Source organism: Plectropomus leopardus, chromosome 19 (genome assembly GCF_026936395.1).
Source record: "Plectropomus leopardus strain MGB_pleo_1.0 chromosome 19, ASM2693639v1, whole genome shotgun sequence".
In the NCBI taxonomy this organism is placed as follows: Eukaryota; Metazoa; Chordata; class Actinopteri; order Perciformes; family Serranidae; genus Plectropomus; species Plectropomus leopardus.
Genome location: NC_142194.1, coordinates 13,899,115 through 13,924,894, shown reverse-complemented (window position 1 = coordinate 13,924,894; position 25,780 = coordinate 13,899,115). Strand labels below are relative to the sequence as shown.

General features: G+C 39.1%; 1 protein-coding gene across 1 annotated transcript; it reads right to left on the bottom strand.

The window, feature by feature from the left end:
• Nucleotides 1–1,380: 1,380 nt before the first annotated feature.
• Nucleotides 1,381–21,963, bottom strand: cpn1 (carboxypeptidase N, polypeptide 1). Its single transcript, XM_042508433.2, has 9 exons — nt 21,528–21,963; nt 17,726–17,922; nt 14,788–14,943; nt 9,174–9,350; nt 8,932–9,043; nt 5,187–5,326; nt 3,307–3,406; nt 2,251–2,369; nt 1,381–2,028 (listed from the first exon to the last, which is right to left on the bottom strand). Exons 1-9 carry the CDS (start codon nt 21,760–21,762, stop codon nt 1,918–1,920), a joined length of 1,347 nt encoding a protein of 448 aa, XP_042364367.1. The 5' UTR covers nt 21,763–21,963; the 3' UTR covers nt 1,381–1,917.
• Nucleotides 21,964–25,780: the final 3,817 nt, after the last annotated feature.

Genomic DNA, 25,780 nt, shown 5'->3' with positions numbered 1-25,780 from the left:
GGGAACCTTCATATGACCATCATAAATTCAGAGTTGCCCAGTGAAGTGCGCTTTTCCTCTTTCCTGTTTGTCAGAGAGCGGCTATTGTTGCATTCTGTAGTACTTGTGAATGGCACAGGAAAAACAAACTGAGAGATCTCATGTTTAAGAGTCCTGTCCACTCTCAGTAAGGTCCAGTTCCAGTGTCTCTTCTTTTGGGTTGGATCACTGTCTGGGCAAGGGCCATAAGACAGTCTTAATCTTTTATTTTTATTTTGATTAAATTAAGGTCAAGGTTGAATTTATTTATAGACAAAGCAGGTTTGTGCCAACATACTTTACAACCAGCATGACTGAGAAAAAATGACTGACACAAGACATAAGCACTTAAGTACATGAGTAAATACATAGTTCACACACATATTTTCCCCCACATACAAGCATACAGACCTAATGTGTATCAATGTGGGGTAGGCAGGGAACGAAAAGTGGGTCTTAAGACACCTTATAAAGGAGACAAAAGCTTATGCTTCTCTCATATTTTTAGAGAGGATATTCCAGAGTTTTGAAGTAGCTACTGAGAACAGAGAAGTTTTATTGGAGTCTACAAGACAAGGATAGCACAGAACAAGTCAAATTAAACCCTCAGATAAGGATATTAGCCTTCCATTTGACATATTAACCACAAGAAACATATTTACAAATCCAAACCCAAAGTTCTTCAATTGAGCACATTCTGATGAGGTCAAATTGTTCCATATATGTTATTGTACATTTTTTTAACAGATGTCATCCTATCCTCTGCTGCCACCTCCAGCCTGGTTCTGGATGTATCATCTGTCCTCCCAGCTCGTAACAAAAGAGAATAGTGCAGCGATCAGCATCACACAACGCTCTTTCTTGTTGATCATGGAGAAGAAGTTGTGGGAGAGTACTGGGAAACAAGAAACAATGGGATCTAGTTTCTGGTTCTAGTTAGTATTTTGGCACAGCACAAAAAGGAAACTGAAAATATGGTCTGTATTATCTGTTAGTCATAGTGATGACGCAAAATGGATAAAAATCCCTTCCTGATTTATCAGTTTAACAAGTTCCACAATGTACACTGACATTACTGTTTTGTTGCTGTTGTTGTTTTTGTTTTTGAAGCAGATTTTATCAAAGCACTTTTTGTTGAAAGAAACTAAAACTTTGGTGTTATCTAATGATGTTTTCCTCAAATATGTTCTCTGTACTTCATTTTGTTACTTGCTTCTATGTCTCTTACTATTCTTGCAATCTGAGTACTTCCTTTAGGCCTAATGTCTAGATGGATTTAGTAAAGATCTATTATATACATTAGTGCTATTATAGTGAACAAGGAAAAGATTCTGCAGAAACATTCTCTACAGAGATGGTGAATGAGGACAGCAAAAACATAATTTTATTTTCGCTTTCAGTTTTCATCAAATTACGGTAATCAAAATCCTTTACAAATACAGGATAGCTGTGCTCATACAAATCAATGCTGTTACATAAATACACCAGGATCTCCTTGATTCAGACACAAAAACACAAACAAAAACACAAAGGGTTGAAATACATAATTGTAGGACTACAACGGTAAAATTACATATATATATTTTATGGTCAATTATCATTTTCATAAAAGTGTATGTAAAAGTGTCTGTGTGTGTTTATGTAGGATTTTCAGTAAAAGTGTATGTACTGTATGTTTGTGTCGTATTGTCTGTGTCTCATCTAGGGCCAAGTTTCAAAAAGTCAAAAGTAAATTTTCAATTCTGGTTTTGTATTTTTAAAAAGTTCCCACTTGGATAGTAAATAATTACAGTCCCCTGTTAATGATGTTGACGTGCGTGTGTGTGTGTGTGTGTGCGTTTATGTAGGATTTTCAGTAAAAATGTATGTACTGTATGTTTTTGTCCTATTGTCCGTGTCTCATCTAGGGCCAAGTTTTAAAGGGGCCTTGGGAGATGAAAGGTTCTTCTTGCCGTTGTGATGCTTCGCTTTAAGGTTTTGTTTTGGTGCCGTTTTCAAGTAAAAATGAAGCTGTGAGAGGAGAAATGGAGAACAAGATGTGAGTGATCAAGGTAGAGCACATTTCCAGCCTAAAAGAACATACACACAATATGAACAACAAGTTGAGGTGAGGGTCTTCAGAAGTGTATTTACAGTACTTACAACCTGCTTTTTTCCACTAAAAAGGGGTAAATTGGTGGCTAAAACTGTGAATCAGCTGTAAGATTCCTGTCTATACACATAGGAACACACCTGTATGGCCTCAGCTGGTCCCACTGTGACAGTGCTGGTGGAGGGGACGTAACCTGGGGACGATGCTGTCACAGTGTAGGTACCTGGTAACAGAAGTCTGAAATAATCGCCATCCACTCCTGAAGGAGCACACATAGGAAAAGATGAGAGGTGCAAATATCCAAGTCATGCCATTGTAGAAGAAGTAATTGTATCTTTTATTCTATATGCACTTTTTCCAAAACATAACAAAACCAAAAAAGAATGCCTACAAATTTGTACATCACTTGGGAAAACATGTTGTTTGCCAAGGTTTAAATCATCCTGTAAAGAGTACATCCTATTTTGTATTCTGAATTAAAAATAAGGCCAACAGAACAACATTTACTTAGTTATGGTCAATTTCTTTGGGGAAAAGTAAAGTAGAATAAACAGCATCTGTATATATTAGGCAATTATCTGAATAACATAAAGTTAAAGGTATTTTAATAACTTAAAACATTCAGGCTTTGGGGAAAACTTTCAGGGCTGGAGCCCCAACAGCCATCACCTGCTCCACCTCTGGTTGGTGGTTTTATTTACAGTATAATAATGCATCAGATGTAAAGTGTTCATTACAGGTTTCTGAAATCATTTGTAGGCTTAAGTTGTAACTATAGCTGTAAGATTAAAAAATGCATTTATAAAAAGTTTAACATGCCCCTTTAAATGTAGCAGAGTTTAAAAAAGTATAAAATAATAATACTGAAGTAAATTACAAGTACTTTGAAACTGAACATATGTACAGTGCTGGGAGTAAATGTAAATACAGTGTATGTACAGTGCAGTTTGCGTTATTTTCAAAGTGCACTTTCACCAATGACCACTAGCTGGCATGATTGCTGCTTGTTTTATTCCAGGGTGAGGATGGACAGCACTATTCTAGTACATCACTATGCAGGACATCAGCATATCATTTACCACATGCCCTCCACAATCACATATTCAACATTGCAGTTAAAGAGGTTAAAAAACTCACAGGAAATAACAAACACATCTGTACAAACATTAACTGACACCCCTCCAGCCCCTTCTCACCACTGGTCACATCATGGTTGACGCCAGCCACTGAGATCTCAGCGTTGCCGATAGGGTTGTTGTTTTCATCGTACACCATGCCTTTTATCCCATGATGCACCTGAAACGCACAAGTTAATTCTCCGTTCAGTTTGATTTAATTTCTCACCGTTCCTTTTTTATGGCCTTTCATGCTTGAGCTTGTGTCAACCAAAATATGTTAAACAGGCCTATGTGTTAATACAGGCAAGTCAGGTATGTGTGAATAGCTTTGTGTGTAAGTCATATCAGGTCATAAATTACATTACTGAAGCAACTTTTCCAAAACTTCAGACCTTATTACCCTCCTTGCCCCTGTGATCCGCATACAGTAAAACTAAACCAGAACAGTCTCTGCAGCCCTTTTCAGTTCGGTCTGTTTAATCAGTGCTGCAGAAAAAAAGTTTTCCATATCTGAGCTCTCCCTTGTGGCTTAAGAAACACTATTAGTGGCAATGGATCACTGCATTTTATCTCAGCACTCTGACAACCTTGGATAAAGGGTATTTTGTCCTCAAACCACGGCCTCTTTTCATACAGACGGAGGGTAAAAGTCAGCTTGCTTGTGTTACACTGAATTTCACGCAGCTAATTTTAAGTCACTTTATCCAGAGAATCCAAGCCAATATTTACAAGAAGCTGGAGCACTGGACTCTTGGTAGCTGGATTTTTGTGTGTAACTGTGCTGTTTGTCTGTCTGTTTGCGTGCACCAAGCTGTAAATGACCAATAGTTTGCCAAATACTGAGAGTGCGTATGTCAGTGCTGCACGATATAAGGAAAATATGCAATATGGGATAACTTTTACAATATATAAAAAAGATATTAAAGTGTGCTCTTGTTGAATTTGAGCTAAAAACTCAAAGTTCATGCCAAATAAGTTTCTCCCAGAGAAGGTTTTGTCATTTTAGGTAGTTCTTATCACACTGATGTTTGTTTAAGGGTTTGTTTTTCTGAATAAATTTGGTTTAAATTAGTTATTTGATGCTATAAAAGAGGGCTTTGACAGCATGATTGACCAGTGTATTTGCCAATAAGTGTGCCTGCTGTCAATGGCTCTGCTTGTGATTTGTCAGGTGTTTGGGTTCCTACCCTTTGAATACGACCCATAGGAACGTTTCCTAAATTAGCACACTTACCAGTGGACGACATTGTACCTTCACAGTCACAGTTTTACCATATTACCTGGTAAGGTTTAGAAAAATAACTCATGGTTCTGCCTACAGAGTACAACTGTTACTAAAGAAATGTCACGTGACATGTCACCTACATCATGCGACATGCATAATACGACATATGACGGTATGTTCTCAAATTAAGTTGCTGACTTTTGGTTTCACCTGGGACACATACACCTGTCTCATAGATGAAAGCCTGTGTTTGTTTGATCCATCAACCTAAGCAGACTTTGTCGCTCTTTGTTAACTATTTCACTACTATGCTGTTACTAGGGCAACCGTTTTTGGTCCCTGCTTATTTGCTGTCAGCTGCTACATTACAAAAATTCCAACAGGGAATACACTCGAATGTTTATTCTTTTGGGACATATTCACAAGTAGCGATCAAATGCACACACCCCTTTGTGTGGCATTAACAACTTTGTAAGTGGACATTTTCTGAAGGCTCCTCGTTCACAACTTTGTGTACACAACTTCCAATGTCGTAAACACAAACTCACAATTTCAATGCAGCATATGTTGAAATAAGCATACTATATCGCCTTACTTCCTCCTTTGCTCCCATAATAATTACTACCGTCACTAGAGGTCGCCACCTAACAGAAAATGCAAACATGCATAGAAATTTCTGCTTGTAAAACTATATGGTCATATTTTGAAAGAGGGCAATCTCATGAGTTCTGACCTGTTCAAGGTATGAAACCAGTGCTTCTCGGTTGCCCAGCCATTCTCTGGGCAGTGCTGATGCTGGAGGAAACTTGTCACAGCTCAGTTCCAGGGTGATCTCAAAACAGTTGGTGTACAGGTAGTTGAAGTCCTGCATGCCTGAAACACACAGAAATAGACTCTTTACTTTAGATCTCAAGGGAAAATCCGAAAAAAAAAATGTTTTTCCATTTTAGTGGTTCCCAGTGTGGAGTTGTTTACATGAAGCTTTGGTTTGCCTCTTTAGGTATTTGTTCAGATTTGTTAGGAGTTAATGTGATTTATCATTTTTAGACCATTTCAAAACCCATCACATATTTTTGGTCATTGGGGCTTTCTCTTTTATTTTTTTTCCCAACCATTGCGTTTTACTGTTTTGATGGCTTTTTAACATCTTTTGGACTAATTTTAATCCCAACAACAGAATGGCTTTTTGAAAACCAGAATTCTCTGAGTCTTTGGCAGGTTTTTTAACCTCATAGACCATGACATAATGCTTGGCGCAAAAGGAGTTGCTAAAATAAACATAACATGCTCCTACTAAATGCAACTGTGGGCGTTTTCATCCAATTCAAAAGTTTGCATGACTCAACCGAACAAGCTAAACAGATTCACATTCCAAGGAATAATCCCGACCAGTTCAGACCAGGACTTATACATCAAAGATGTGAGTACTGTTATTGTAGCAGTTACAGATTAACTGAACTGAAACTGAATACATGCCCAGACATTTTGATGAACTTGCTGTAACTTCCAAGCATTCTACGGCAAAATATTTCTCGTAAACCAATCGAGGCAAGATGAGGACTTTAATGTGCCTGCCAGTGCCTGAGCTCGTATAACTCCTAATGGCCTGTGAGTGGCCAATGCCAGTAAATAATATTATGTTAACCAAACCCTAATAACACACCCACTAAGCACTCTGACTACTTTCACAGAAGGCTTCACAAAAATGTAAAAATAAACCTCAAATATTCACAGTTTTCATTTTCAAGGAGCAATTGTAGGACAGAAAATCGGACATGGTTAACTGCTGACAGGACATGCTGGATGACACCGGACTAAAAATACAGTCAACACACTGGAAGTGCATATTTAAATCTGCTCCAGTATAGCCCAGTTGGTTTAGTTGGGTTTAGCACTCATATAGACATAAAATTAGGTTGATAATAAATAAAATTGTGTAAAAGGCATGTGCATGTGATTATGTGCATCCATGTAAAAGTAAGTTATGGGTGTCGTTCAAATTTTCTTTACAATTTTTTTTTTTTTTTTTTTCATTTTTCTGTTTCCCTAGAATCAATAGTGCAGTAATCTATAGTCAAACAAAAGGAAGGAGGCAATGTGTTCACACAGGATAGATGATATCAAGATGTTTCCAGATATACATCTGAAATCTGATATAGGCAGATTGTAGCAGTTTGAAGACTCTTAAGGGACCGTATGACAATTATTGTGGTGGGGAGGGCAGCTAAACCTAATGGTTCACTTTTTTAAAAAAGCAATGCCCTTTTCAGTTTCATTACATTTTCCAGTGGGCCCATCCCTTAGTTTTATTGTTCTTTACGACATATATTGCATGTCTGTCCATCCTGGAAGAGGAATCCCTCCTCAGTCGCTCTTCCTGAGGTTGTCTACCATTTTTTTTTCCATATTATAGGTTGTTTTGGGGTGTTGGGGGAGAGTTTTTCCTTAGTCGATATGGCGTTCTAAGGACAGAGGGATATTGTATGCTGTAAGGCCCTCTGAGGAAAACTTGCATTTGTGATGATGAGCTTTATAAATAAAATTGACTGACTGACAGACCTTGAATTGCAAAAAAAAACAATAACAAAATAAAAAACTGCAGCACACCCAATATCTCAAAATCATATAAAAGAATCAAATGTGTACTTTGTTTAAAATACTTGTTGCATAACCCAGTTTCTCTGTCAGTACTAAAAAGGTGCATAAATAGGCGGATGTCTGTCTGATTTAAACTTAATATGTAACTATGCAATTGAAACAATGAAACATCCAAATATCACATTAGGTACAACTGACCAATGCAAAGTCTTGCCATCCTAAGTTAATGTTGCTAGGTCAGACCATGGACTGTAGATAAAGATATTTTTATTTTTTAGTTTTCTAAACAGTCTAATGGGTCGGACAACATGAATATAATGAGATTAATGGGGGCTGAATTCCATTTAGCTGCTTTGATTTCAGGATTGTGGTATACTGCGTGCTGACTCACTGTCTCTCTCACTGAAGCATTTAAATAGAGCAGAGCCATAATCAGCCTTGTTAGTAACACCTGTGCTTTTCTTCTACAAGCCAGAGTGTCTGTCATGAGAAAGGCCCATGTCGGTTCCTTTTGGCCCTCAAGAAGCTGAAAGCAGGGACTACAATATGCAATGCAAGGATATATTCACAATGTTAACTTTTAAAACAACACACATTAAGGAAACTCAGTCAAGTCCTAACACAAAAGGGAAAAGGCCACAAGTTCTTTGCACAGAGACTCCTGATAACAAGACTATCAGACAACATGCACATGCTCCTGCACTGGGTATGTGACACAGGTATGTGTCCTCTTTTCCCCTTCTGGGGTCAGTAAAGTACTCTATGAATGTATTTATTACTGACTACAAACAATGGTAGTCCATCTTTACTATAGAAAGTTAGTTTAGTTAGTTGCTGGGTGGCCCCCAAACCATTTTCTAATTCACAATAAAAAATAAAGTGGTGAGAGTAAAAGGGAAAACTGACGGAGATTCAGTGTCATGGCTACATGGTAATCCTAGATTTGCAACAATCTCGCAAGCTGCTTCAAAATCATCGTGTCTCGCTGTCTAATGGTGTGACACTGTTTCGGTGACGCTGGTTAAGTTTAGGCACAAAAAGTACTTGGTTAGGGTCGGTGGTTAGTGAAAGATAATGGTTTGGGTTAAAATAATCACTTAAAACATGGAACATGAAATTTCAGTTCAGAGTTTTTGCTAATCTTTGGTTACCATCTAGACACCATGGCTTTCAAACTCGCTCAACTGTAATTGGAGCATCGGAGAAAGGGGGGGTTATAGATACAGTAGAATGTGTTAATACCATTATCAGAGACAAAATTAAGTAGACGTAAAAAATAAATTGGGGTGACATAAAAATTAAAAGGGCGTGTGCTTACAAAAATTTCATACTACCCACCTTTCGGGTTACTATCCTTACTTCCACTGCTAATCATTTTCACACACTCCCTAAAGTTGTTGTTGGCATGTGTCATTTACAAACGTAAGCAGCTAAGCTGAGGGGTCAGTGGGAGTGCTGCTGTTGGTGTAGAGAAGGTGAAGAGGTTAAAGGCAAGAGGAGCGCGTGGAGGCCTCGGAAAGAGTCAGAGAGTTCATGACGACACCAGGAAAGCTTGCCTTGCGAGCCACTCGAGGCATGTCATTCATGCTAAAGTCTGTGCCAGCATAGTCCATCATTAGTGCAGGTGGCCTTGGCTTTCTTTGGAAAGAGAATAATAGTGGATGCTCTCCAACACATGGGAATATTGCACACGGAATAATGTGTTGGTGCGTGGAGATGGTGAGTCAGTGTTGTGCTTTACGGTGCTGGAAGGTAAATTCCACTTGTTCTTTCCAATGAGTTGATCTGACCTGACTTCAACTGCTGTGTGTTGAGTTTGTAGCATTTTAAAAGTCAGTTTTATCTGTTGCTTTCACCTCAGATCCATAGGCTTTGCTTACCTTTGGACAGAGAGTACCAGCTGGCCCCGTTGGTGATCCCCTCGTCAAAGAAGTCCCCACAGTTCCAACCCTTGTGCATCCAGCTGTGAGCGTACGAGTAGGTCCTCGCCAACTGTCATCACACACAAATGCCCAATCATTCACATGTTTTCACACACAAACATACACACACAAATGCACAAAAGACAATGATGAGATGATATGTGTACAACATCTGGAAGGATTTTGAATCTGGAGCACACCTTTCTGAAGATTTTGTCATCTGGAGTGGCCGCGTACGTGGTCCTCCCTCGAATGCGAGGGTCTCTTGATTTGTCGAAGGGGTAATTGGCTACTACAGCTCCTCCATGGAGGTTGGCTGACAGGACAAAATTGTAGTTTTGCATCCATTTTATGACCGCCAGAGTCTCTGGTTCAACCTGTGGAGAAGATATACAAATATAACTTCTAGGGCTGATGTTCTTACCAGACAGTGTACATTAAATATTGCAGGGCTCATACAAGGTGCTTGATGCTTGAATTTGACTCTCAGAAAATTACGTACTGGAATACCTTTAAAAAGACAATGCGAAAGCCCCATGCCCTGATCTCCAATAGCAGTCACTGACTTCAGGCTTGATGAGGATGCCTGTGTCCTGTTAGTCAGACTGAAGCTGCCAATTGAGTGTTTTCTCTCTATTGTTCCCACTGAAATGACTCAAAATTAGATTTTTATAAACCAGGTTTTGTGGGGGGGGTTTCTTTTGCATTTTTTCTTCTCACCTGGTTTGCATATAATAAATATGGTCTTTGTTCACCAGGGCCATCTTGATTACTGCAGCCTGGGCTGAGGAGAGAGTACTGAGAGTATACTGAATTATTTTTCACCAATGTGACCCATTTCTATTCTAAAATCTTGATGTGAGAGTTCAAAGGACCCCTTTGCTAGTTGTTTCCTTGCCAAAATTAAGTCAAGATTTTGAGTTTTACTTAACCCACTTCTCGACAAGCTATGCTGGCATGCTTGGTACCAATGGATGCCTTAAGTTGCCTATTTTCACAAGATACTGCTACCTTCATGTAGGCCGGCCACTTAAAGACAATAATGTCGGCTTCCAATCCACCAAGGTAGCAGTGCTGGGGTAAGCAATTGAATCTTCTTTTGGAGGTGCCACTGGCAGTATCTACATAATGTCCATCTCTTTCAGTTCAACTGTCATTTTTAAAAAATATAGTCCAAATTTAGTCCATACATTTATCCATTTATTTATACTACATTTATTTATACATTAACACATACATAAAACTGTCCTCTTTTGCCTGTCAGACCAACTGTATACTGTCCTGTCACTGATATTGTTGCACATAACTTTATCCCAGACTTTTCATAAACAACACCAGTGTACTGCAGAACATCTGGTTTTCCTTTTACCCAGAATCACTGGCTTCTCTGCTTGGCTTGTTATCTGGACAAATCCTAGTTTTCCCTGCTTTACCATGTGCAAATATTTTCTCTGTGAGTCTGTTCTCGAGTCTGGAATTCAGTTAGAAAGATGACTTCAGAAGACAATGCGAGATTAAGGCTGCAAGGATAAAAGCACAACAGATACTTCTTTTCCCTTGCGACGCTTAAGACATAAAACCTAAAAATTCCACTCGACAGGCTGCCATTTATTTTCTCTGTCAGCGCTAACTATCCTCACACACTTCCAGACATATATCACACAGGGAGACAAGGAGTAATGCCTCTCCTTGAATGAGGTATGTGGGACAATAAACACAGTCTGGTTCAGCTGGAGCATAATCAGGGCGATTGGGGACGACTGACCTTGAAGTGGGACTTCTGTTTTGAGGACTGGCAGGTGTTTATTGTCTGTGGATCTTTATATACACTCGGACGCGTTTGAAGTCAGAGCTGTCACCATGGCGTAGGGTTTCATATGACATGCTTACGCTCTGATGATCATATCTCACTGTTACAAAACTCATAGCTCAACAGACAGAGGGAATACCATGCCATCTTAAATATGAATCTACATTTTCTGGATCACTTGTTGGCTTTATTAATAGACAAGGTCGGATTTCACAATGTATGAGGGACGTCCTTTTACAGGAATCAAAATAGTCCCATGTGTCACCTGGAAGTTGCAGTTGATTTAAAATTAGTCTGAGTATATTTTCACCTTTGCCCTTCTTAATTTGCATCAGTTTGTGAATCAGTCTCTCTCCTCTAGATGAAACATCATCAGTTGGCTAATTAAAATGTAGCATGGCTGAGCCTGCAGGCAAACGCAGGAGGCTTGTGGCTTCGTGCAGCCTGTGAGGATGTAATCCTGACTAGCATGAATGAAGTATCTGTAACAGTGGCACAGTTACTCTTTTGTGTTTGCCTTTCAGGAGGCAGTCATGTGGGTAGACGGCCAGCTCGCGACTGGGAAGACCAGTGTTTTAGTTTTCTCAAGGCTTTTGAAGCTCAGGAACTTGTAATTAGGGGGAAAAAAAATCAAAAAATCAAAAGCTGCCCTTTGCTCTGGAACAAAACCACTTTGTTGATATGTAACATAAAAAACAAATAATAATATTAAATTTAAAAAAATCTGTCACGCATTATTTTAAGGTATGCTGCTATGATATAATAACCCATACTTTGTATTAAATTAGATGAAAAATGTAAATAATATGTTCTTCAATAGACAGTAAATAGCCACAGTTACACCCTTATTAGACACCTGCATCTAAATTATGATATAATTAAAGCTGCTGTAGGCAGTTTTATATTGGCATCATTGTGTGAAAATCCTGGGAGATTATGGCCAATCACAGGTCATTTCAGCGAGAGGGCGTTCCCAATGGCGGTTTCAAAAATGCAGATGTACACGTATCCCATGGTGAAAATGACTTCTCTAGCATTGGCAACAACTGCCTACACTGCAGAGCAACCCAAAAAGGGAAGGTGGACTTATAAAAAATAAGTCTAAAAGAGAGTCTGACAAGCATGTCAAAGACGGAGAGAAAATTCTGCTATGCTGTAAATGCTGCTTAGCCCTCTGCTGATGGGAGCCAAAGGCCCATGGCTGCAGCTTATATTTCACGTTTATGTAGCTAATGTTAGCTAGCGCCTTAAAGCACAGTGTCCTCGCAATCCCCAACGCCAGGCGACATCCCCAACTCCCTGCCAAATCAGCAAACTTTCTGTTGCTGCCATTACGCAGGTTAGATCCACTGCCACTGGCACTGGGGGTGTTTATGTTTACTGAATTTGATCCGCTACATCCACCAATTACAGGTCTGTCTCCAGAGCTGTTGCCCACTTTCTTCCTAAAGAAGCAGTCTATTTGTCACAGTTCCACGTTTCTTATAATTTTAATTACGTTAAAAACTTTGTTCCCACATTCATTTTGACAAATGATGTAACACTAAAAGTCATTTTAATAACATTTACTGATAACAGTATCACTAAAAATAATGCCACACTCAGAAAAGCTTAAGTCTTATAATCTGATGGAGATAAACAACATTAAATTTATATGACTTTTGATACTTTGAGGGATGTTTTATTATATATTCAAAGACATTTTATTATCCAGCTATAATAACACCCAGTGGTTTTAAGCAGTGGGGAACAAAGAGTCAAATTAGAGGAAAAATGCCAGGGAAGTTAACCTTGAAAACAGAAGCCCTGTTAGTGTCTGTTGAAGATTAGATGCCTACAGACAAGACACCCCAAGGACCTGACCTTAATACTTGAAATGTACTTTTCAGCTGACTATTAGCGATAGTTTGACAGCACACATCTCCTCCCCTACTTCCTACATTTTACACCAAATTGATCTGAAATAAGTGCACAGTGAAATTAAGTCACAGAGAATAGAAGACTATGAGAACTATGTCTACAACAGCCATCCCTGCAATACTGAGCCACAAATGCAATACATCAACAGAAGTGCCACAGTTTATCCCCACCAGTGTTACTATTAGCTCAGGGCTCGAGTCTGCCTCTTGGAATTAAGGGACAGGACATGTAGTTGCATGAACAGTACAGGATTGTTCAGAGAGTTTAGTGTGTTTCTGTCAAGTTAAAAAAAACATTTCAAGAAATCTGATTCGTGGGTTTCAATAGTCTCATTGCAAGAAAAATATCCATTAAGATCGTGGCTTTATCATCGGTTCACTACTCACCGGAAAAGACAGGGTTCCCGCAGAGCCTTGAGAAGTCTCAATGTAAAATGCATTACATTACATTATACTGTATATATGTTACAAAAAAGGGTCTTAATTTGTATTTAAATGTCTTATGATAAGACAAGAGAAGTAGGATTGTACAGAGATCTTTTTCTTTTTCGGACATTACATTGTAAGATCTTAAAATAATTGGTAAAATCTATTTTTCTTTAATAATTAACCGAATGTCTTTCGTTTTAATGTCCCACAGATCAGTATAGAAAAACTAATAACACTTGTATTTTCTTTCCGACTGGAATTGTTCAGAGTAGAGTCTGCGAATTTCCATTTCATTGTACCCAGGATTATATGGGGGAATTGCAAATTCAGTTCAATTGGCTTTTAACAGAGATTTCGCCACATGGCTAAAACCAGTACAAGGAAATGCATGCAAGGCTTGATGTAAGTTATGCAAAAACTTTTTAAAACTTGTGATAGAAAGCAGGGAAGTGGAATCCCGTATGCAGAGTGACAAACACAAAATATCCAAGAAAACTCTCCTTTAAATTTCCTAGTTTTGTACTATGCTCGTCTGTGCCACGCGACAAAGAGGTGATATTTTATGTTATCATTAATATTTGGACAACCCTAAATATATGACCTTTTTTCTTCTTATATTTAGGTTATTGTAAAACTGGTCTTAAATTTTATTCCAAGTGGCATTAAAAAAGTCTAACTTGCCTTAAGCTGTAGAAAACCTGAAAGAGTACTAGAGGTGCCAGTGTTTACTATTCAAAGACAGACTTGGCAGTAAGTTGATGGTTTGAGTGAAATCACAGATTTGTGGAGAGTTATGGTAGCAGGTAACAGTTACACTCTGAGACAGCAGAGAAGGCCGCTTCACATTCTCATGGTGGTGATGAAATGACAAAAATGTTTAGCTGAAGCTGAAAGTCTTCATAAACAGTGCATGTATCTTGTCAAGTGTTATGATTGCACGATTGAAAGAGCTTTAGAGGACGTCTGTGTGTCAGCTTCATTTAATTGTTTATCAAAGCTTATTCTGAGCTTGGAATTCATTTTCAGTGCTCAAAAAACAAACAAAAAAAACCCCACCAAACAGATACAAAAATAGTCAAATTTAAGGTCGTTAGGGTGGATCCAAAAGAATATTTTCAGTGTTGCTTTTTCTCCGCTTTGTCATCTGTGTTGGAACGAGCATCATGCCCGCCTGTTTCATATTGCAAAGACAAAGGAGAGCGGCCTCCTTCTGACCCAGATGAAGAAAAGCACAGTTTATACGAGGAGATATAGGTTTTACAGTAAGATAAGCAAACACACCCATCCAAACAGGCCAGGCTGTACAGGCACACACAAACATATACATGGAACAGACTATTCACTGGGTGTAGTTGCTGTTTGAATTTATGGACCCATTTCTTTTTATTTAGAAAAAGCTCAGCTGGCAGTGGAGTCTCATCCAGTACAAATCTCATGATTTTTTTTTTATGTCAACAAAGTTAAAGCCAAGATAACTCAGCTATGTTATAGTCGCTCATTATTCAACCCCATATTCAAACACTGAGCACGCACTCGCACAAGCATGAAAAATGTACTCATCCATCTTCCTTACTCCCACATACATGTTTTTGCACACATATGCACAGAGACATCAATAAATGGGTGTTTCCTGTATGTTTAACCAGTAGCACTGACCTGTTGCTCCCAGTTGTCTGGCAGGGGCAGGTGGTGGTTTCGTCCGTTGGTCTTCTCGTAGTAGTACATGAGTGCATTGAGGTCTGGAAAGTTTCTGTTCAGATCATAATCTCTGGCGTTCCCTCGACCTACCAGGTAGCCGTTAAACTCTGGACCCTGTTGACCCACAAACAGAATATCAAGTTTCTCAAACCTTGTTTTTTTTCATAAGAGAGTGATTGAGTTATGATAATTTGGCGCCTTGGGTTTTAGTTTGTCAGGATATGAATTCATATTGCTTGGAAGCAGCAAAGGAAAACTAGTTTGTAGACTCCACAAACTGCCCAGACAATCTGCACTGTCACAACAGCAAATTTGATCCCAAACAGGCTTTTTTTAATGTACTGGATATAACATTTAATTCACCATGAGTTCATTGCTTCTCATTCCAAACTGAAATCTTTCACAAAAAACTTTAAAGGATGTTAGGACCCCACAAACACTTACTTTCTCTGTAACATTACTTTTGATTACAGTGTCTAGGAGTTTGGCAAGGACCTATGCAGTTTTTCAGCTGCTCCCGCAGTAGTGGCAGTACTTAAACTTAGTTAAATAACTGATGGTGAAACGAGTAATTTCAGCACCGCCTAGCTAGCATTAGTGAACTACTGTCTCGGGTGTTTCTACAGCATAAATTAACTCAGTCAGCTAACTTGGCGTCAATGTGAAATATAATCTTAGTTTCCCTAACGAAGAAGAAACTTGACCACCAAGTGCTATTATTCAGTTGGCATCACAAACAGACCACATACAATATTTGTCAGTGTTTTGGTTTAACTAATGCTAACCAGCTGGTGACTCAGCCGAACATGTGGTGGTTGTTCTCTTACTGATGACAGCTGTTGAAAGAATGAACAGAACATGTAGGTGTCCTCGTGAATGCCTTCAATTTTACTTTAGTAATTTTAAATACATACTCATCTGTGTTTTTTATTTACGCAAATAATTTATGAAAGTTAATTCAAGCAAACACAAACATATTTGGCTTAAAGTAACTTGTCAAAGCGGTCACTATGTTTACTAGTGGGAGTAGGAGTGGGGTTTTTTGTTTGTTCGTTTTGTTTTTGTTTTGTTCTTTTACCATTGAAAACCATTTTTTGTAATCAATTAACTGAGTTAATTCAGAAAATTGACAAACTTTGCTGCCGTTCACTGTCAGCAAGCAGAGAGACTTGTAATGGCGGTGCATGGCAGTTTGCAGAACACAAAGCAGCCAAATTTGTCTATAGTTGGGATACATGAGTTTGACATTTGTGTTTTTGAATCACATGTCTCAACAATCATTGGATGGATGCATCTTTTGTGGGTTTGTGTCTCTTTGCGGTCATTATGTCTCCTTGTAGTTGTTTTATGTCCCTTTGGGGTAATTTTGAGTCTCCTCCTGGTCGGGACATGTTAGTTTGACTTTTGACATTTTTCTAGTGTAGGGCCAATTGACATTTTAGGCCCCAGGTTCTGTACCCGATAAGCCTGTTCTGTAATCCTTTCATGGTGTACAGCCTCAAGGAGTCATGAGCACAGCGGTACTCTCCTGTTTTATTATACATTTTTCATTACTGTCTCAGAGTGCCTTGGAATTTTTTTCGTTTGCCCTTTTCTCCAATTCACTCGAAATAGTACATTTCATCATTCGGTGCCACTTTTGCAATTCATAACTGACTGTGAGGCAAATATACTCTATCTTTATCTTTTCTTTTCTTTTCTATTTTTTATATCTGGATCAAATTCAAAATATGATTTGTTTCAAAATAGGGAGGCTGTTATTGAATTTGCAAGATATTTCCATGCAGACTTTCTGACCTGTTGATAAATAACTAAAAGAGCAGGCTGAACTCTGTATGGAACCACTTTAAGGAGCTGCATACAACATTCAGAACATCAACATAGCAGCAAACAACTATTTGCTTGGTAAAGATATAGTGAAATAATGGCGTCCTAGTAGAGAATGAAGTCACACTTTCTCTGTGTGTATCTTGTAATCTGAGTTTCTGTTTTGTGGTATATGGTCCAGCTGCATATGTATTGCATACATACACCATTAGCTCTGTCTGCACTGTTGTTGTTGGCACTGTTTGCTGCTAGCTGCTAGCTCAGCCACCTCCATGTTGAGAGCTGACAATGCCGGCTCAGACTCTAAATCACAGATATGCTCTGAATATTGCATCCTTTCAATCTTAAATTTGTTATGCTATGGGCACAAAACGATCATTTCTTTTACTTAATTGCAATTCAAAATCTGCATCCTACCGATTAGGATGCTGGGGAATGAACCGCCCCCCTGTTGTTGTCCAGATGCTGCTGCATCCAAACATCTGCTGATGCTACAAATTATAGTTTTTTGTTCGTGTGTCGCCTGAGTGTCAAAGAGAGGGACCGTCATGTGCAACTTGCCTCCTCGGGACATATAATTACTCTCAAAGAGATTGTTGTTGAGATTGTGTTTGTGTTAAAAGGGGTGTGATTGTGTGTTTGTTGTTTCAGGGCCCGTGTAATTAAGAAAAGTAGGGGTCTTTCAGAGAGCAGATAGATGGGATTATTATAGGCATTTACAAACAGCTGAAAATTGAATCAAACAAAAACATTTTTTGTCTCTTGGTTTCTTGTCTGAAATGGATATTAACAGACATGAACATATATTTAGATGTATGTTATCTGGTGGAGTCAGTAAGATGTGCGTTGTGCTGTGATTTAACTTCAGTTTTCCTGAGGGACCATGATATTTTCACATTTCCACGGGCAAGAACACAATCAAGGAAAAATGTGGGAACTCTTTCTTCACAAGTGGCAAATGATTGCTGGAGTAAAAACAGCCAAAGGCATCCCAGTGGCTGATTTTTCCCTGGTTTTCTTTTGGCACGTGGAAGCTTAGAGCTCACATGTATGTCAGGGTGTACATTACCTGTCTGGCAGCCACCTCGTAGCCATCGGGGTTCATGGAGGGCAGGATGTGGATGCGCGTGTCATGGATCAGCCTCATGATCCGCTGGTTTCCGGCCCGATACTCCTCGCACAGAAACTGGGAGAACTTAATGAGCAGTTCACGGCCGAGCACTTCGTTGCCGTGCATATTGCCCACGTACTTGAACTCCGGCTCCACTAGGGAGGAAGTGGAGAGGTGGAAGGGGGGTATGAGGTCAAAAAGCCATACAGAGCTGCCAAGCGTGACATTTAAAATGACTGCCTGTGCATGCACATACTATATACACATACATGAGCAATTTACTGCATGAAAAATAAAGTAGACTGGATAGGCGGTCTGTCTTTTTCACATTATAAATTCAGCCTATGCAATTTTTATGAGTTGTCATGGTAGCATCTTGGGTTTCTATATGTTACAGGATTTACATTTCAATTGATTAACATATAACCTGAGCAAAGTGAGACTATTTTGGTCATCAGCAGCCACTTTAGCAAGAATTGGCAGGATATTGGCAGATTCAATTCCCCTCTTTATTGTTTTATGCATTTGTTTTCCATGTCTGGCACCTACGTTACCCACAATGCAACTTGAACATGAGCAGTTTTGTCTGACATTCTTGTACGCTGGGTCAAACATGAGCAGATAAAGAGCACGCTGCAGAGGTCTGCTGACTCCACATGTTCAGATTTTTTTTCATTTTTTAACTTTATAGTCTTCAGCCTCAACTGACAACATTTGAGGAAATTTTTCAGACTTTGCTGGAGCCACAAAAGACATTGTACAACTTTTTTCACACATGCAATAATACTCCCCAAGACCTGTAAACAGACTCTGATGTTGAGTTGCCACCTTGGGCTGCTGGTTAAAAAACAAACAAAACCAAGTCAAACCAACCCTTTTGTGTATTTAATCTAAGTGCTTATGGATTCACCTGTTCATTTGAAAGAAGATGAATGTTATTGCACAATTACATACTTAATGTCTTGACATTAACTTCTTGATAAGGTAGTTCTCGAGGTTCTGACAAAGATGAGCTCTAGGGATTGAGTCTGATTAAAGCTGATTGAATTATTTGGATAAGATCATCTGGCATTCCTATTCCCACTGATTGGGTGAGCCACCTATCTAAACAGTCTCCCTCTCTATATAAGAGGAGGTTGGCTCCTCCCAGGGGTCCCGTCATTAATCACTGCTGCAGTGTTGATAGAACCAAGGACCCCTAAACACTGCAGCTACACAGAGCTACTGCTCAACAGTTTTGCTCAAAATTATGTCATCTTGAGCCCTAACAACATAATTTTGTGCTAAAAGCATGGTACATACTGTAGTGCTGCACTATTGCATTTGTTTGCATTTCAGTTGTTTTTTGTTATATGGACTGTTGTAATTTTATTATGTTGATCTACACACACCACATGTACTGCACGTCTGTCCTTCCTGAAAGAGGGATCCCTCCTCAGTGTTTTTTCTTACCCGCTGTGAGGGTCCAAGGACAGAGGGATGTTGTATGTTGTGAAGCCTTCCGAGGTTAATTATGATTTGTGACTTTAGACTTTAAAGATCAAATTTAAATTTAAATTGAATTGAAATTAATATTTGTACAGCCCATCGGGGCACGCTTTGCGATTGGGCCACAATGAACTTTGACTTGATTAGTCTGTAAAGCGCCTTGAGTTGCCATTGGGTATGAAATGTGCTATACAAATACATTTGCTTTGCCTTGCCTAATGAGAAGGAGAAAGTGTAGGTTTTTTTAGGGGGGGGGGGGCAGATACTTCCAAATTTATGAACACCCTTCACTAATTGCTTCAGGCACCCAAATGGCAGCTTGGGCGCTGCAATTCACCTCCTTTTCTTTAACGCAGGGCCAACTGGCCTCAGGTTCAGAAAACACTGTTGGCTCTAGCATGCAGCTTTAAACACACACACACACACACGCTCAGCAGCATGTGAAAGACGTGAACTTCCTAAAGGGTGCTGGGGGGTTGACCCAGACAAGACCTGAGGTCATTCCCCTCCATGAAGTGCACAGTTCCTGTTTTTCACCGTTGGTCAACTTGCAACAGAACAGGCGCACATCCTTCAATTCTACTGAAGGAAACCCCTACGTGTGCAAATGCAGAAAAAAAATGCAATCTCAGTCACAGCCAAGAAAGCATTCCCTGCAGATTTTTTTTTTCTGTCAAAGAGCTGTCACTAAATGTGCAAGAATGGAAAAATCTTCAAAACCACTTACATGAGTGTGACCCCTTGACTTGTTTTCAGTACAAGCATTAGCTGCGACGAGGTTATGGTTTTCAATTTGCAACCGATATGCAAAATAAACACCTGGATAGCTGACTCAGTGGTTAGAAGAGGGGGGTACAAGCAAAGCTTTTGCAAGAGCAAGCTTTTAGGGTTGAAGACTTGTTGACTCAAAGTGAACTTTAGTGACTTCTGCTCAGCTTTGAATAGCACCTCGCAATCTGTCAGTAGCTGGATGGCTGAAATTAAAATGAATCACAGATGTTCACTCAATTCTTCGATTTTTGCCTTTTTTTGTTACACTTTAAATTTTCCACAGATTAATGCCACCAACCAATCCACGCAGTAGTGTGGCTTCAGAAAGCTAAATCAGAAGCTTGTGTTTCATCTGTTGGGGAAAAAAAGCAGAGCCCCCCACAGACTGCTCCGTCTGCTGCCAGCTATGTTCTCACTCGCAGTCAGAGAAGCAAAACAAATGAGCAGCCAATGACTGCAGCCTGTGTATTTGAAAAACGTAATCATTATAAATCCATTCGCTGTACCCACAGAAATCGTATCATGTTTAAATTTCAGCTTCAAATGTTGCTTAGCAGCATTTTACAAAAGTTTATTCGTGCTGGTAAGAAAGGTCTACTGAAAATTACAACACAGGAATCAAAAAATATTTTCTATTATGATGTTATATTATAAAATGATCTCCTGATGAGTCCTTGTCTGTCTCTTCAAGAACAACCTATCAACACTAAAACAGTGACAGAAAGTTAAAACTAAAAAAAAAGTTATAACTAAGAAAAAAAGTGTGGAACAAACTGTTGCTGTAAAAAAAAAACGGACACTGAAAAGAGAGCGATGGGAAGAAAAACATCAGAATGCAAAAAGATTTTTTTTTAAAAAATCCAAATTGAAATTAAATAGTTTTAATACCTGTATTTTATTTTTAATGGAATCTATTTCAGCGCCAACATTATATTTTCAATGCCAAAACATTTTTTTTAGTTACAAAGCCTACCACTTACATTAGGATTGAAACTTTAAAAATATAAAAATAATTTTTAATGTCTGTTTTATTTTTCAGTGTCAGTGTTTCCGAACCTTTTATTGTCAATGGCAAAACTTAAAACCTATGTCCGAATGCAAAAAATGTGAAAATAGTTTTAAAAATTAAGTAAATTAAAACAATTTTTAATTTTTTCACTACCAGTGTTTCCTTTTTAAATGTCGAAATATTATTTTCAATGCCAAAACGTACAACTTCCATCAAAACGCAAAAATTATTTATAATGCCTGTGTTTTATTTTTCAGTAGAACTTTTTTTCAGTGCTAATATTTCCCTTTTCATTGCCAGATTTTATTTTCAATGCCAAAACTTACTGTCGCTTTTCTGTCTCCATAGAATTTGCTGTATGTCTGTTGTTATGAATAATTTTCTTATGTGCACATGTTTAACCCTGGACATAAAGTCCTTCACTAAATCACATTTAACCTCATTCTAACATCCTTCTCTGGCTTGTCAAACAGAGAATCCAGGATTACTCACATGCTTCATGGATGCCCGGGTTGTCACTGAACTCCAGCACATAGAGGTGGCGCCCCTCTACACTGCGCCCAATGCTGTAAATGCGAGTGATGTAGGGGCATTCGCTCTGCACTGCAAACAGGGCTCGCACCAAATCCTCGTAACGGTGATGCTTGAACTCTGAGCCGCACACCCGGAGCCCCATCAGCCCCAGCAGGAGAGCAGCAACCCAGGGTAGAGTCCGCCCCTGCTGCATGGTCCCTCAGCCCAAGTTGCTGTGCAGCACAGGAGTCGAGGAGGGGAGGCTGGAGACTTCCTGCAACTATGCAAAACACTTTCAGATGTATATTTTCCTCCTCACACACCAAACATACTGCTTGCTCCCTTCCTTGCTCTTTTCCTTTCTATTCTTTCTCCTGCTCTCCCTCTCCCTGTGCCTCCTCCCACATACAGTCCTCACACTGAAGAGCAAGTAAGGACAGCCCCCCGCTCCTTCTTTGTCTCACTCTCCTCCTCCAACAGCTGCTTCTCTCCCTCTCTCTTTCCCTTTGGGTCCTTGTCAAGTACATGCTACTTGCTTTATTGGCGCTTAGAATGCTTCTGCTTCAAGTAGTTCGCCCCACAGCCCCCTGGGCTCTGTGCACACACAATCTGAATTTCATTCTGTCTCGGAGACACTCATTTTTTCTCCCTCTCTTTGTCTCAAACTCTTGTTCTGTGCTCCCTTCCTGGGAAAGAGGGGTTGTTTCCACGGCACTGCTCTCCCCAACCCCTGCAGCCCTCAATCATCCATTCATTAACTCTTAAGTCAACACACAACCCCTGTGTGTGTGTGTGTGTGTGTGTGTGTGTGTGTGTGTGTGTGTGTGTGCACGTGTGCCTGCACTCCTCAGATGAATCAGTGTGAGAGCTCTTTCGCAACCTTTGGACTGGTTTTGTTGCTCTGTTTCCTTGAAGCAGCACACACATACTCATAGGAAAACGTGTGTGTATGAATGCACATGCTCTTATGGCCCAGAGAAGAAAGACCAAATGCTGCAATTAAACTTCTAAAAGACACAGGTTGATGCCAAGACGCATGCACCCCCCACAGACACACTTGCACATTCTGCAGAGTGTGCAAGGGGTGCTGTCAATCAAACCTGCTGGAGAAAAGAGGAGCTTTTTCCTTGCAGAGTGTTGTGCAACTGCTTGTGGAAGTTTTTTTTTAAAAAAAAAGAGAGGAGGATTGGCAAACGTGAAGCAAGAAAAAGATGGAAAATTGAGTAACAAGAGGCTCAGAGGAAGGACAAATGTGAAAAAACATACAAAGAAATTAGGAACAACTGACAAGGATGGTTAAGGAGAGGAGAAGGAAAGGCAGAAAATATGTTTCTCGCATTTACACACCATATGCCATCAGTGATAAAATAACTGGGACTGCTTTGGACTGTTCCTGATAGTCTCCATTTTTTATTGTGTTCCTTCATTGTTTACATCTGGTACATCTCGAGACTCCGCACCATTCGCCAGTCCCATTCACATCTCACTGCCATGCCAGCTCAGTAAAAAAGAACCTCTGTCACTGGCCCTGTAATTGTTGAAAGCATCTCAGGACAAGTACAGCTTGACTGCTTGAGTCACAACACCATGCATAATGTCTGGGTCAAAGATATAACTTCAAATTTTAACCTTGAGTGACTGTGTAACCGCATGGGAACACTAAAGACTTGCGCTGTTTTCTTTGTTAAAGGCACAGTTCACTCCAAGATCAAAATTACATATTTTTCTTCTTACCTGTAGTGCTATTTATCAATCTAGTTTTGTGGTGAGTTGAGGCTCGTGCTTGTGACAGAGCTAGATGCAGCATTAATGTCCTCCTCAGCTGATGTGTAATGTTCACCAAATCAGTGGTGTTTGGTGAGCTATCAGTGGATGCATGTTTCTGATACAGTTAGTGGGTGTATTTCAGTAGAACATGGAACTGCTCACAACAAGGTCTGTGGATTATCTTGAGCCACCAGGTCATGATTTCCGGTATTGCTGTTGAATTTTTTCTTTTCTTTTTTGGCATTTTTTCAGCACCACAAGCCAAGCGCCATCCAGTTTTCTTATATAGGAGAGAAGGCAGACAATATCTCCAACACTCAGAAACTCACACCAAAACAATCTAGGCTAATTAATAACACCACATGTAAGAGGAACAATGTTAATTTTTACATTGGAGAGAACTGTCCCTTTAATGAGATTTAAAGAAGTACAAGCGGGAAACTTAAATGAGTCAAACTGAAAGGTTATGTGATCCACATTCATGCAAATACATCATTTGTAGATTACACATGCTGTAGGGACATGACATCTGGTGGATGTAAATGGTACTTCAGCCATGGACAATAGGTATGTAGGGTGATAATACTCATTATTTAGCCATTATCATACATAAACCCATAGAATCAGATATCTATGTCTATATCCATTTGTCTTTCAGACTAATAGGACTGTTTATTTTAGAAAAGTGTAACATGCACTGTAGGCTACATAAAAATAAGCTTTTATTTTGTCTGAAGGTCTTAGTTGACCCATTTATGTCGCCAAAATTGACATGTGCATGTAAATCAGATGCACCTTTCTTCCAAACAAAGCAAAGAGGGAAAAGAAGAGGGTTAGAAAAGAGGCAAGAACATGAGTAGCCAATAGGATAATGTGCAACAACCACTCTGATTAGTCTACGTTGGCTCTTGCCAATTATCAAGCTTTAATTTAAGTCACTGTGGTTCCAGAGCAAATATACAGCTTGTAAAATAAGAGGGATTCTTTCTGCATTTGGGCAACAAAGTCCCATTTGGCTTCCAAAAGCACCCATTTTATTACAAACAACAACCAGATGTATTTTTAACAAGAACAAGTTTGACTTTTCTGTTTAAATGTTAGGCAATGTTTCTTTTTCCAACATTATTTGAAGTCATTATTTGGTCATTCATGGCATTTATAAAACTAGGGTGAAGTAAGGTAATGTGAGACATGAGGTAAAATGGGACAAATGAGGTTTTACATCTACTCGTTACCAACCAATCACCAAAAACACTATTGAGTTGTTGCTACAAATGTTATTTACATGAAACAATAATTTTGATTGGTCTGAGATGACTGTAAGCTATATGGCATGTTGATTTTCAATTTTTGGTAATACGAGTGCTGCAGCTATAACAACAAGGAGGGTAACACCAGAAATGGTTGCAGGATACTGTTAGACTGATAATCAGATATTTTCATGACAGATTTCATTTTAGATGGAAAGGGGTTTTATAAAGTCATGAGTTATACTATTGTGTACTGCTCTCATCATCACAAGAGGATGTAATCTCGAGATCTCCAATCTCGTTATACACTGTATAATGACAATAAAGAGCATTCTGATGTAATGAGTCCACATGTGCATGCCCATTGTAGACAATATGGCACCAAAGAAACAAGTAGCAAAAGAACAGGGAAAGCATTGCAGGAAGGTTGGAGGATATTTTTGTAATTAATAATATGTATTGTAATTAATATATATGGATTTGACCACTTAAAAATAAATATTGTATCCATTTTCTCTGAACATGTCATCAAAGTAAGGTAGGGGTTCTTGATGTGTTTGAAGGTCCAAAGTTTCTTAAAATATTTTACTTGGCAAAATATTTTCTTTCTAGAAATATAGCATAGCACATTCTTAAAGTAATACATGGTTGTCTTCAGAATTTTACTTGGTTTTCTTGGCAATTTACCAAAAAGAGTGTCAAATTATCTGACTTTACCCCACAGCCAAGGAGTGACACTTGTCTTTACAGCTTACATCCAATAGTGGGCAGCGTTTACCAGTGCAAACGCGAAATAAACAATTAAAGTTAATGTGAACTTTATATTAAGCCTGTTGTTTATTTGCAAGGCACAATGAAGCCTACACATCTCAATTCATTGTTCCAGCCAATAAAACCTACATTTCCCCCACTTTTTGTTGTGTGAAATTACACTTTGACTCCGTTTTTCCAAAACCTAATGTGTTTTTCCTTTTAATTAAAATGCGTATATTTAACAATATTTGTACATTATGCTATATCCTATGCGATATGTAGTAAATATTCGGCTGCTTTTCATCAGATACCAGAGCGCACAACAACATGCCAGCTATAGCCCACAGTATGTCACGTGTTTGATGCTCAGCTCTGCCCTCCACCAAAATAAAACTCACTCAGCTTTTGGATGCTGCGCTTTTCCCGCCCACTACAGTTAATAGTATGATAATGAGAGCTGTG